This window comes from Pterocles gutturalis, unplaced genomic scaffold (assembly GCF_000699245.1).
Source record: "Pterocles gutturalis isolate BGI_N339 unplaced genomic scaffold, ASM69924v1 scaffold47047, whole genome shotgun sequence".
Taxonomy (NCBI): domain Eukaryota; kingdom Metazoa; phylum Chordata; class Aves; order Pterocliformes; family Pteroclidae; genus Pterocles; species Pterocles gutturalis.
Window position 1 is genome coordinate 584 of NW_010117222.1, and position 14,976 is coordinate 15,559.

The 14,976-nt window shown below is 37.0% G+C and overlaps 1 protein-coding gene across 1 annotated transcript; it reads right to left on the minus strand.

Moving 5' to 3' along the window:
- Window positions 1-443: 443 nt before the first annotated feature.
- Window positions 444-13,917, minus strand: LOC104463403 (N-acetylserotonin O-methyltransferase-like protein; the record flags this gene model as incomplete). Its single annotated transcript, XM_010075719.1, has 7 exons — window positions 444-547; window positions 1,376-1,799; window positions 7,025-7,133; window positions 9,224-9,285; window positions 11,329-11,393; window positions 12,034-12,081; window positions 13,786-13,917. Coding segments are annotated over 7 exons (944 nt in total), but the record flags the coding sequence as incomplete, so codon positions are not given.
- Between the last annotated feature and the right edge of the window lie 1,059 nt (window positions 13,918-14,976).

Consider the following 14,976-nt stretch of genomic DNA (forward strand, 5'->3'; position numbering starts at 1 on the left):
CATTCAAGTACATCAAAACTCACTCCCTACGGATACAAAAGGAAGTTCACAAACGCAGCAGTCTCAAGGCTCCTTTATTCTAAATGTCTCAATACTGCTTTGCATGCCTGCAAGAAGCACACCCACAGATCTACAGTGACCACACTATGGTTTTCCTTCAGATCCGAGTACAACTTTCTGCTGTTTCAGCAAAACCATTGTCCACTGTCATGCGAGTTTCCCTCTATCCCAGCTCAGATTTGTTATATCTTTAGTTCCAGGTTTGTCATTTCGCTGCCACTTTACCAGGTTTTTCACCTCTTCCTAAAAGATTAATGACTTGCTGGAGATCAGTGATCTGTTAGAATGATTCGTGTTCATTTCTCCTTCACTTTCTTCACTATTTACTACTTTGGAGCTGTGAGTAGAAAACTTGGCAGCACTTAAAATGTCCAGCTACTCACTTCCCATCATACTTGGCTGCTACACAGAACGTGACCTCCTGTTTGTAAAGTGTTATGTGTATGTCTCTATCAGATACTGCGCAGAGATTATCAGCTAAACACATCTGGAACATGAAACAAGATATAAAAAAAAAAATCATCTCCTTAATAAGGAATATAAAATAAGATCTTCCACAGAATTCTAACATTAAGCATTAAAAGTTAGAAAGGAAATATATACAATTCCTGACACAGTTTTAAGTCAGATAAGTTAACCACACTAAATGCTTTCTTTGCAGAGTATATAAAGGTAACCTCCTGCTTGATTGTGCTCTTGTGATCAGCACAAAAAAAAAAAAAAATCAAACTCAATAATTAGTGAGAAATTTCTTAAAAGTATTTTGAAGTTTCCCTATAATGCTCCACTTTACTTGTGGAGTAAATGTTCTACTTCTCAAGTTACTGTTATTCTGAAGCCTCCTAATTACACCAGAGCCTGAATCACTGATGTGGCTAATGGAAGATACATCATCATGTTGCATAAACTGCATTTAATTAGACAAGATGACAAAAGGCACACTTGGAAGGCAAGACAGTACTCTTTCCAGACACCTTGGAAGACAATTGCACTGTTCATATCTGAGGTCAATCATGCAAGGACAAAAAAATTCTGAGGACTTTTTTTTCCTCTTAAGTCAAGACACAAAACTTTTTATCAGATGTGTAACTGAAATTTCATAGAACAGATAAAAGCAAATACCAAAAAAAGAGTGTTAGCATTCCACCAGAAATTTCAGCTTAGATTCTCTGGTACTTCAGTGGTCCTTCTATACTAACTATTAATACATTGTTACCCAATCTCAAGTATTTCACATTCTTTACTATATACTTAAGTCCAAGAAAACAATCACATTGATCAGCAACATAATGAGTAGTTTTATTGTTTCCCTTACCTTTGAAGCTCTAAAACCATCCATCAGCTCTAGAATTTTAGATGGAACTTTTGCTGACACTGACACTCCAGTCTGCTTTTCCAAAGGTACCATAAAACCAGCTCTGACACTAGAACTGTTTCCAGAATTGCAAATAGCTCCTGAGGAACACATCCCACTGCTGTCCACCTTACTAGCACCTTTATGCTCTGTGAAATTTGAAGATTCACTTTCTCTGTCACTTAGGTTCTCAAAAGTGTCCACGGAAGGGATAGAGTCATATTTTTTATGTTGTATATTATGTTTAGGGGGCGGATAATACAACTCTGCTAGCTTTTTGCAGAAGTGATTCAGAGGAAATCCCATCACATTCAAGAAGTCTCCATGGACATACTCAACTAACATTCCACCAAGGGCCTGGATTCCATATCCACCAGCCTTGTCCCTGGGAGAGAGAAAGAAAAAACAATATATATATATATAATTAAGGTTAAGAGCAAAGGTAGCACAGCACACAAATAATCCACCAGTACTACTCAAGTTAAAGGCGGATTAAATCCACTAGTTAGGCTCAACATTTCAGTTTATAAATCAAGATAAATACAAGAGCAGTATTTCTACTAAGTGTGAGTTGCCTAAGATCTTTATGCTTCAGGTGGTCCAGGTGCCGTAGTCACCTAAGGAGGAGGTACATCGTCTGACTGCAGTCAGATTGTGTTGCCACAGGTCACCCAGCATTCTCCAAGTCCTGGCTACCAAAAAGGTACCAGCAAGCATCACCAAGACCAACATTGCCAGTGGGTCACCCAGCTGTATAGTGATCCTTGCTCTATTCCACAAGAGGCTGAAGGGCCTTTAGGAATACGTTAGCTCCAAAGGGAGCTTACACTGAAGAAGAAATCTTAGAATTCAAATGACTGTAGGATGCGTCTTGCTGATCTCAGTCACAGGAACATCTAAAATGAGGATCAGGAAGATAGGACTTTCTTGGGGTGGAGCAACCTATTAAAATACAAAATCTACTATTATCCCATTCAGCCCTATCCAATTCTTGTGTAACCATCCAAGATGTAAGCAGACACTGTGCTCTTAGATGTCACAGTAATACTAGTAGTTTGGCACTGAAAAGTATTTTCACAGAAAGTAACCTTGGAAATCAAATTTGTCTTTAGGTGTGATTACACAAATTCCACTGTATGGAACGGAAATGCATACAGGCAGATAATCTACAATAGACTCAACAATTTTACTGTTCCCATTTAAGGAACAAAGCAGTTAGAAGTATGCTTACTACATGATAACACCAGAATCTGAAAGCCTAGGTCAGCAAGCTTTGAAACCAAAGGTCAGTCAGTCTCAGACCTATTAACTTCATGTAGTATAGAACTATGCAAACTACTTGTGAAAGAAGGTTACTACACAAAGAAGACTGTATATTTTTCATCTTAGATTTGACCAGAACCAGCTCTTTCTATTTTTAGAATTTATTTCTGGACTCCCTTTTCTGACAGTCTCCTAAGAGAAACAGAAGAATCAGTATCCCAGCAGATGGGATTTTTGAAATGCTATAAACTAGGGAACAGGGCTTTTCCTCTAATCTTGCATTTTAAGCACCACTGTATAGCTTTGTCACTGGTTAAATTATTCCTTCTTTTATAACATATTTAAGACTTATACCATCTGAATTAGGAATATTCTAATGACTAAAAAGTCTTTTCATTTTGAAATGAAGTAGCAGTTCAGTAGGATGAAGTCATGTTGCTATATGCTGACAGGGAAGCAAAAAACATTTTGACCATCAAAAGCAGAGGTATCATACTCCTAGCAAGGACATTAATACACTTGGCCACATCTTATTTTTATGCAGAACTTTACATTCTGGTATTGGATACAGAGTAGGATTCTCTACTACAGGTAGAGCTGCTAGTCCAAAAGCTTGAAGTTATGTAGTTAGTAACAGTTCCACTGATTTTTCAACAAGTGTCTTCCATACTAAAACCCAGAATATCAGTATTTACATAGGTCTCATAACTAGCTCTGGCTAATCTGACTGGCTTTTTTAACTGGATACTTTTATTAACATAGCACTAACCTTACGACTTCATTTATACCACTATGCACAGCATCAGGTAACTTCCATTAAAATAGAAAAATACAACTCCCTTTAAAGACCTTTTGACAAATAATGACAAATCACTGCTGCAACTAAAACATTTTTTCAGTAGCTGACTGTTGTACAGGATACACGATTTCAGAAAAAAAAATGTGCAACATCCACAGATTTAAAAACAAAAACAATAACAACAAAAAACCCCACAACCAACCAATGAACCGAACCCACACACAATAAAATGGGGGCAAAAATGTTAAGAAACAAGGTAAAATAGAGGTAACTCTTGAAAATGCAACATGAAAGCACATTTCCTTTATTAGATGTAGAACTTTAACTTTAGTCATGCCACAAAATTGTATATTCATGTATACAATATCTGTATTGTCCAATACAGAGCCAATAATAAAATAAATCACTGTTGCATTAACAAGCACTACTGCTCCTACAGATGAAGGGAGATGCTTGGTTGGGTTTTAGGTGGCTTTCCAAAGGCAAGAACACATGTATGACAGTTATACATGCATCTTGGCCCATACAGTCACAATAGTAGAAATACAGACAAATTTCAGCCACATTAGATAGAGCCCAGTCACTAGCTCAGGTGGACTTCACTAACAGTCAGAAATACAGAGGTACACCACTGACAAAATTAATCTTTACTGAAGCAAACATTTAAAATACATTAGAAGCTATACAATAATTTCTTATATCTCTATGAGCTATTATTTAGTTGACTGGATACCCAAGCTCAGTTATCTTCACATGTCTGCAAATTCAAAAATCCCACCTTTAGTTCCTGTAAATACTAATTCAGTGGTTTTGTAGAGCAGAGAGACTGGTATGACGGAAGTAAGGAGAAGGAGCATTTGGTTGCCTATCTCTTGGAAGAGGCAACTGCTAGATGCCCAGCATTACATACATCATGGAACCAGTCAGAGATGTGTTTCCATTTGCAAAGGAACTTGCAAAGGAGTAGAGATAGGCAGGTACAAGAAAATATTTGCTAGTAAGTTCTGGTGAATGTAGAACAACGATTTCATACACAGGAGTCAACCACAGCAACATGATAGATTAGAAACAAGATTCAAAGTTAATTCTAGTATTAGAACACTACAGCTCGCTTACTTCTGTAATCCTGCACCTGGAAGATTTTTGCTCTTATGCTCTAAGAGTCGATAATCTCAAATTATCAATGAGATAATTTGTGCTGTAAGACTGTAATTATTTGCAAAATCTAAAAGATATATTTGCTATAGCTTTGAAGGAAATAAGTCTTAAGAGAAATAATACAAGAGAAGAAAGTTAGACATTTATATTCTACATTTTATTACTTCATAGTTAAGTCTGAAACTGTAGAGCTCCAGCCTCTGTAATCACCTCCCTCCCAGAGTGCAGTAGGGTCCTTTGGTTTTGTTGCCACCATTCAAAGCAGAGCTACCAAAAACCACACAGGATCTTCAAACTAGAAGTTGTGAAGAGAGACAGAGGAGGTTGTTCACAAGGGAAAAGATTACAAAATAAAAAGCTGGGTCAAAGAGGCCAGCAGATATAAATTTACTCATTACACAAGCCCAAAAGAGTTGGGATTACTATGGCCCATCTCTTTTTCTACAAAGAACCAGAAGAGATGCTGCCAGCAGGAAGAAAATCCTTGTTTGGAAAGAGGAACAGGAATAAAACAGAAAGGGAAAGGCCATCATTCTGCAGCCAAAATTTCTGAGGGTTATAGCTTCATCACAGTCTACCTTGAGATAGTGCTTGTCCCTCCTCCCTTATTAACACTTTAAGTCAGTTATATGCTTACAGAATTAGTCCCCGTGTCACCAGTGACTGACTTTTAAAATACTATATGCCAATTTTGTCCTTGCTATAAACACAACTCAATCCAATCAACAGCACAAGAGTCAATTTTTCTTTTAATTTTTCATGTGATCAGTAGGTCCTGTATGATTTCACAAAATTAAGTCAACATTAAAAAAAATAAAACAATGGTCACTTGAATTGCAATAGTGTTTAGAAAAACCCGTATACATACAAATGTGCAACCAGCATGGGTGGCCATGGAGGAGAGGACAAAAAACCTAATCAAACAAAAAAAAAACCCATGGGAGATTTCAGACTGTTTTGCAAAATTTATAGGACACTATATTTAGTAGCTCCTTTGCAAGGCCAGAGGAAATGCTTCCTATCCTCATGATTATATGAAGGAAGACTGATTGGCTTCTGCTCCAGAGAGTAATTAAATATATTATCTAAACCTTTGGTCTCTGAGAAACACTTGCTGTCACACACCCCGTTTAGCAGAATGAACAGAACTACGCAGCGCTGCTCATGAGCCCTTTTGCTGCAGCACAGCACCGCTAACGTGTATTTTCTGTCAGAGAAAATAATCAAAATATTCCAAAATATTTTTCAACCTGATATTATTCCTAAAAATCCACAGTCATTTCTCCTTCAAACTGCAACTTTCTGATCATCTGCATACTAAAGATCACCTTCCAAAAACTTAACTAGGAATTTCTGTTACAAACTGTATTCTTGCCATAATATTCTTCTCTGCATAGTCCAATTTAGCTTTGGTCTCTTTAATAAGCTGGGAACCTTACATGGTCAGAAAGGATGCCTCATTTACACATAAGTGCTTCAAGAAATCTAAAGACTACACTGGTTCCTCTTTCCCCAGTAAAAAATGACCGTATCGTTTTATAGCACAAACAAGTGTAAAAAAAGACCATGACTGATATTGTCACACAGCCATAACTGAATTCAGAGCGAAAGGTTCATCTCAGGTCACCAGATACAGAGTCCACAGTGCTAACTACAGCTTGATTAGCCTTCACTAAGCTAACACAAAGGAAAGGCAAATTCTGTAAAGGCACAAATATTCCCTCGTTGTCTCAAAATAAGCACTTTTTTTTTTTTTTAAACAATGTAGTCAACTTAATCTTAGGCATTGTGCTCTCATCCTATTGTCTTCTGTGGAATCAATGTTGTAAGTAACCAGTATATTGCAAGGGTAGAGGAAACACATAAGCTAAGAAACAATTATGGCATAAGAATACGTATAAACTGGCCTCAAGAATAAGTGAAAATTAAGTTGGTGTTTCTTGCATCAGAGCAGTGTGATTTTGATAAACTAAATAAACCAAGTTCTAGCTTCCTTCAATAAAGTTCTCCAATACCCCAATTATCTCACTCTATTCACCTGTTTTAGAATGACAACTATCCATTGTCTCAGGTATCCAAGTTCCCTGAATGCCTCTGTTAACAGAAAGGTAACTGTATACTGCATGAGTGCTTGCTCTAATCCAGAGTATTTCAACAGTCTTCACTTTTCAAATTTGTTAGGGTGCTAAAAGGTAGCTCACTTTCCCTGGAGGTATGATAGTTCTAGAACAGAACAGAATACCCACCTTGCATCACCCATGCTATAATTTATCATATATACACAGCAAAATCTCACGGAACAGAGGACAAAATGTTTCATGCTGGTGGCTAATAATGTACCCTAAGGCCTGTTCTCAAATACTGTATAATAGCTTCATGGTCTTACTTACATTGGCTCCCCGCTATGAATATACTCCCATAAGAGCTCTTCAGACAGGTCAGAAAATTTTACTTTAGTCTCTTCATAGAAATCAGTGACTTCCATGTCTAGCTGGTTATCTACAGAAATAAAGACGTCTTATTAGAAACAGAAATTGTAGCTTAGAGAGCATAACATCTCAGTTTTATTTCAGTTTGTATTCATTTGACCTTTTTTGCTTGGGAAAAATGAAACATACTAAAGATACTGTATGAAATGACTAATAATGCTCCTTAGGGACAGGGGACTCATATCTTCCCTAAAAAAAGTAAAAGCTTGCATTTTCGACCTCTGCAGTCCTGTCTCAGGGTTAACAGGTTGCTCTCCCTATGTGGGATGCACTCTTAAATTAATGATGCTTATGCAGAGCTATTTATGGACTGCTGGCATATACATCCAGCACTGAGTACAAAGAAGGCTACAAACACCCTTCTAACTTTCTGACTGTTGTCAAAGAACTCTTAAAAGCACATCATAATTAAACACATAGCAGTTATAAATGCTTGAAAGTGAATGTGCAGCTGTAACTGTACTGAAGACTTGGACATCCAGCAGCCCCAAGAGTAACCACCAGTTTCATTTTCATATCATCTCTCAAGAAAGAACAAGATTATTTCAGATTTCTATATCTAGAAGTGGTTGAGAGAAGGCCAGAGGTGCAATAAAGTACTGCACACCTGGGTGTGGACCCTGTTGTGTGTGTTATACTGTGAATCTAGTATCATTGCAGATCAAGGCTTTTCTGAAACATGTTCAAAAGGACACATCCTTGCACAAATGAATGTGCATGTTATGGATTATTAGTTCTCTCTACTCTTTCCTATAAAAATCAAGGTCAGCATCTCCTGTTACCATTGTTCTGATAGCAGTGGAAATTCTTGAGGAGTAAGAAAGATCCACAGTATAGACCAAGAGAAGAAGAATAACCAACTGCTAATGGTGTTAGCGTTGAAAAAAATATTTAATGACCCAGATGAAATAGAAAAGTTGCTGCATATGAAGACAGATTACTACGTCTTTCAGTACTGATAAAAAACCAATCAACTCAAGATGAAAATTCCATCTGTAATATGTATGTGGTACTTAAACAGCATTGTAATTATAAACTAAAAGTAAAAACGCATTCTAGAAAACTCTTCCACTGATTGCATCACTTGGGAAATATGCAGACTCATGGTAATTTTATTCATCTGAATATGATGTGGCTTAAATTTGTAAACTTCAAATGAGATGTGCTGTCATAGCATCAGTACTGCAGTTGTCTGTCTTCCCAGAGTAAAGAATGAAAGTCATTATCCTTGCCGGATTGTTCACAGGAATCCCTTGATAACATGTTTTTTTTTCTTTTGCAGCAGCTCTCTTTCTAATGTACTAGCATATTAGTAAGGGTGCTGGAACACTGACCTTAGTTCTGTTATAAGAGTTAAGAGCAATCACTCCAGTAAAGATTAAAAGCTGTAAATAATTTGTTTATAGAAAGACTACATCCAGTGGAATTTCAGAGAAATGATCCTTGCAAAGATATTAAAAGAATATTGGCATAATTATCAAAGGAAGTCCCTCAAACCAAACACTCCTCAAATTATATTAATGGTGCAGTGCTCAAAAACCACTGCTTACTATATAAATTATCTGATAAAGAACATTGATGTATTGCTCCTTACAGTTCATTAACAGTCTGACGCATTAAGTCATTATTTTACTTATCCCCTATAGGCTCTAGAGCTTCCCTTATTTACAGTAAAACAAAGTAACTACAGATAGAGCAACTGCTTGTGTTTGTCAGCTAGTGTAAATAGAACATAGGAACAAAGTTAATATGGATCAGATTCTGCTCAGTCCCACAGTTTGTAGCACCTTACTTGAATGTCATTTAATGTCAGAATATTCCCACAATTCACACTGCCTTTTAATTACTCCCACAGCTTTCAGAGACAGTATTTCTAAAGTCTATTGTATTTTCCCTCCTTCCTGTGTGAAAACCAAATACAGTAAGAAAGCTGGCTTTTGCTGGAGTTTTTAATTTATATATTGATAAGGTAATTCTCATCTTGATTAGGAAGCTAGTTCAGACTGTATATGAAAAATTTCCATCTTATTTCTTCACTTGTACAAGGCCTTATGAGAATATTTTAAATGTAAATACGGAGTTTTAAAATGACACATGTACCTTTACTGCTGCAATGTATAATAGCCACTCCCGTGAACACACTGTGTTCTTTCCCATTCAACCTGTCAGGGAAAAAATGTGCATTAAGCTACAGTTTTATGAAATCTGTCATGTGCAAAAATGTTCTATATGCAATATGCTACTACAGCCCGAGAAACAGATTATTATATTAATACATAATTCAATGGCTCTGACATGTATCCCAAATAAATACATTTTATTTTTTTTATTTCAATATAGGTGAAAAGACATTGGCAAACCAAAAAAATACTATAAAGATATTCAGTCATTTCAAGTCTCCAAAATCTCAGTTGTACCAAAGTCCACAATTTGGAAAAGTAGTCCATGGTATCAGCTTATTTACTGTACACAGGGAGAAGTGACTACTTCAAATGCATAAGAAAAAGCCGATCAGCATAAACACTACAATTACAGGCACCTTCACAGAAAGCTGGCAACAAATATAGATAGGTGATGCAACCTAGACTAAACAAGTAATAGGCAACTAGGGTTTATGTACTCATTTCACCCAGACTTGCCCCCAGGGATCCCCCGGATCCACAGTAACAGAGAGTAGAGGAAGAGAGCCTGTATTCACGCTTACCCCAGGCCCATATGCTCCCTCTTGTGGTGGCCTCAGAGCGCCACACTGTGGCCGATTAATTTTGAGCGCTTTAAATTTATGAAACTAACGTGTCAGCAGTGGAAGTATAATAAATAGCATGAGAACGTCAATCTTTGAAGAGGCTAGTTAAGGAATAGCCTCCTAGAGATTACCCAAACTATTATTTGATGTGATTAGAAGCCCTTTGCACTCTTACTATCCCCCACAATATTCCACGGAATTAATTCCAAGACGAAACAGTGAGTGAAAATTTTAATCTAACACCTTGCATATATGCAAATACACATCTTGTCTGTATTTTTTCCTGTTCATATAGAACAAAATTAAGATAAGTTACAAAAAACCTAAATTTTAAGTGCTTTTCATATCCATGATTAAGAGACTGACATACTCAAAAAAAAAAAGGTAAAATATTTTCATCTGTTAGAAGTTGACTAAGTTCTGCAAAAAAAAAAAGCCAATAAAATTTTTGAACTAACCAAACTTGGCATGATCTCAAGCAAAACCAGTTGTGAAATTGCTCACCAGACAGACTCCTTTGGGAATCTCCTACTAATAACATTTACTGCTGTCACTTTTTCTTTAAAGACCACTACTTTTAAGTTAATAACATCCCACAAAGGATCAAAAATTCAACCTAAGTTATCAATGAAAAAAATCTAGAATAAACTTACAGAATAAAACTCCAAAAACTACCAAGCCACTTGTATTCCCTCTTTAGGAGATGACCTCCCTAGAATGTAAATTGGTGAAACAACCAGTGCACATTTTCTGTATTCCCCCCCATGAAACAGGCATGTGACTAGTGGATTCAACACATCTTATCCTTCAGAAAGAAGGTGACTAGAGTTATTTAGCTGTTGGGGTTTTTCTAAAGAAAAAAAAAAAAAGAAAAAAAAAGCAAGCGCTACAAGATAACATCAAGCTTATATGGAAAAGTATCCTTTAGGAAGAAAGCAGAAGCCTCAGAAAACACCAGCCTACCATCCACGCAGAACAGTGATGTAAGTAGATTTTTCTTCCTCAGTCAAACTACAGAATTTAAAGCAACTGTCCCTGAACACTTCTCACCATGTACCTTCTTGTACATGCAATATCCTTCCACTGAATGTCAAGCCTCAAACCACTTCTGTGATGGTTCTGTGCTCCTTCCCATTATGATTTCTCTCCAAATCTCCCCTTCCTGTAGCAGGTGAAGCATACAGTCTTGTGATAAGTGACTTTGAAAACTAATCCAAGTGAAAACAAAATGGTTCATTATGTCCCTAATCAGCTTCCTAAGGTGAAGGGGCAAAAGCAAGCAGCCGTGGATAAGATAAAGGCAGGTATAACTTTTTCAGTGACAGAACAGGCATGCACTATTTAAAAACGATTGAAAAATTAGTGTCCACAGAGTTCTGCATATACACCAAGGAATCTGCACAGCTCATTTTCAAACAGCTTAACATACACATTAGGAATCTTAATTAAAACTACAGACCTTGACAGCATCCTATATGCATCTTGTTTATCAACTGGTTTCTCCAGGATCTGCTCATCCACAGACTAAAACAGAAACAGAGAATAAGTGTGCTGCTTTTTCTTACTTTTCAGAGACTGAGGTCAGAAACGATGTCTAAACCATTATTTCAGCCCAGGCTTCAAACATGAGTCTACTGAGAAGAGCAAGAGGCACAGATACTTTGGTAGAACACGTAACTCAGTGACAAGCACATAATGAGGGCAACACTCTACCCTTCAGTGGCTGCAGCTCTCAAGCAAAAGGGTAATTCAACTTCTTCGGTCCTTAACTGTTCAGTTTCTCTGTGGAGATAACACATAGAAGGTGATGCCTGCTACAATGCACAACATTGAACAGTTCACATGATCTGGACTTCTCTACAGTTGACAGTTGCCCAAGAACAAAATTTCCATGACTTACTAGAGGATCCAAGGCAATAATTATGCAATACTAGTGTCTCTACAAAACCAGCAGCAGGCTTTCTAGTATTCAAGATACTAAAAATTGCCTTGTTGGGAAAAAAGCCTAAAACCCACATCTACAAAAGCCAAATGATGCATCATATTGCAAGTATAACTTCTCAGTAAAGATAGTTCTCAAACTTTAACTTCAAACCTCAAGATACAAGTATTTTCTATACTCATCATAAATTAAGACAATGTTAAACCACAGAAGACTTCTTACCACGATAGTGTCTGCTCCTATGACAACATCAGGTGTTCTCAGGTGTTTCTGCAAAGGCATAAAGAAAGAAGATACTTCTCGAAAGAGGTAGAAAGAGCAAAACCTTTTAAAACTTAAGGTAAGAAAACATAGGTACGCTGGTCTACAGGTAGGGCTCTACACTGAACTGAAAACGAGACACACTTTCTCCTTTTGCACTGTTTACAAAATAGTAATCATTTATATCACCATAAAAGTGAGGTAAGAAGGAAGCTTGAGCATTCTCAGGTCAGAATTTTGCCCAAACATGTTACTGATGAACAAATGTATTCAGTAAAGACATAACTGCATCCTCAAAGGTTAACCCAATCTTCAAGGTGGCAGATAGAATTCCTTTAAAGGAAGTGGCTTGTGTACAGAAGCCACGGAGTACAGCATTGAAGTCCTCTAGGATCATTTTTCCAAGACAAGTTTTACTGAAAAAAAAAAAAAAAAACCCACAAAAAAACCGACTTTCTTTAGCTACACTTATCCTATCTCTCTCAAAAGGGAACACATACAATCCATTTTGGGGAACTGAGACATAGGGGTATATAAAGATTCCTTGTAGTCTTTTCTTGGCTTTAATCTGTTCTTATAGCTGAGTTTTGACTTACTTGCATAAGTACATAGTTATTATTTAACACAGCAAGAGAGGAAACTTGTCTGTAACTGATCATTATACATAAAACTGTAGGAAGGTTATTCTTCTATAGAAAGACTGTTGATGTATCTTAAATAGTAGAACTAATTAAAGCTATAATTAAAAACATACCTATACGAAGAAGTATTTTGATATCCACTGAACTAGCATTATCACCACTACAGTGTTTTGCAATGAAAGCCCAATGCAAGTTAGTTAAGAGTGGCTGGGTTTAAAATCCACTCTCCTAATGTCAAATAATTCTCTGAAAAGAAGTAGATGGAAACCTGGGTAACGATTTACACTGGAGATCTTGAAATATTTGCTTTGAAGAGCTATATTATTAAGAAATTATTATGGCACATTTGGTGGGATCTAATCAGATAGACTTCTAAATAGGTTCTGGTAGAGAACAGCCTTATGTGCTCAAACACAGTGATCACAGCCAAGGGTAGAAGTCAAATATGCCACTGATGGTGCAAGTTGTACCACTGGTTGTGATAATATTTAAGATACAAAATAGATGCATTGACTACAGAACCTGAAATCACATCAGCTTCTCCCTTCATAAAATTAAATTGCCTGTTTCTTTGTCCATAGTGCTTTAAAACAGCATGTGTCATCTTTTTCTGCTTTCCTGCAGCACATCTATACTCCCAAATTCTGAGCTATTCTCTTGTCATAACTGTTCAACTGAACTACTGTTCAATGAGTGCTACAGCAAAGCACTGGATTCACATCAGTGTGTTTTCCCCTAGAGTCTCCCTCCACAATCAACAAATACCTGGAACAAACAACAGTCCGGCCACACACCTAACTTGGAAGGAACTACCAAGCGAGAGCAGGCATGCTGCTGAGATGCAGGCCACTTCTGCCTGCTTCTGGACAGCCCAAACTGCAGGCATAAAACGTTTTGATTAGGTGAGTAAATTTCAGGAAGGCATCTTTCACAGGTGACAGAAAAACATCCATTTCCCTTCAGTGGAGAAAATGCACTCAGAGACCGCCTAAGTAGTACATGTAAATTAACTCACAATAATATGCACCACTTAAAGACAAAAATCTCATTGCCAAAATAGCTGGTAACTTACTACATGCATTCTGTTTGCTACTTCGAGAGCTTTCTGTTTCGCTGTTTCCACAGCATACTCATAAGGAGTTGCAAAAGATGACTTTTCAAGTGTCTCCTTAAACCAGGATGGAACCACCTCAAACCGCAGGCCCTGTAACAAAGGAAAGCAATGCAATCAATCTAACCCTGTTATTAAGGGTTGCTCCCAAGTCATATTAAGCAAATGACAAATCTGATTTCTGCTCTTTTCACTTTAACACCCCTCCCGCTCAAACACAGAGAGGAAAAAAACAGTGCTTCTATTACAGTGTTTGGTGTATACATAACACTGGCAAGCAATTCAGAACAAAAAAACACATCAGAAAGAACTTTTAAAGTTATGTGCTTACTTGATTTTACCCCTATTACTTATTAGAACCTAATCACATAAGTAATTTCACCATTCTCCTCTAAAATCTAAAAATATAAAACCTAGGCACTTCAAAAACAGACTATTCTACTATTGGATTTTTTTAAATTTAATCCATCCATAGCACTTTATTATAATAGTACACATTCTGACAGGAACTCTACCACCCGCTCTTTGTGTTATTACATACGTGGTAAATGGAAAATAAGAGCCAGTTTCTGGATGGTTTTGTCCAAAAAACCATTGTTCCTACCAGTTGCCCCAGGTTATACCTGTAAATTTACTACACCCAGGAGGCATATTATGTTTCTAATAACTTATTGCATGCTTGAACTTTGGTGCTTCTCCACTTCTCTGTATTTTAGAAAGAATATACTTTTTCCCATTTAAGTTCAGCATTTCCCACAAAGAGTAATAACAGCAAGAAATCTAAACTAGATGCATTATAATACTCAAGTGCCATTCAAAAGCCTCCGGCAGCCTGCCCAGTGAGGTTGACATGTTCTTCCACAGGGGCTGAATGGTCTGAACAGAGAACTTGTGCTCCACAAGTGCTTTACAGAAGGAGCCCTTATTCCCCATGCATCCCCACCCAACACTAATCCCATTAAGTTTTCCTACAATTCAGGAACCTAAGACAAATCTTCAGAAGTTTAGATATTAAGTATCTAAAGTAAAGGCAATGGAAGTACTTTTAAAATCACTTCAGTCCACTGTAAGGCCTTTCAAACTTTCCTGTTAGATGCCAGAAGTAATAACACGGGCATTTTTCAGCCTGAACAAGTTTTTTATTTGTCTGAT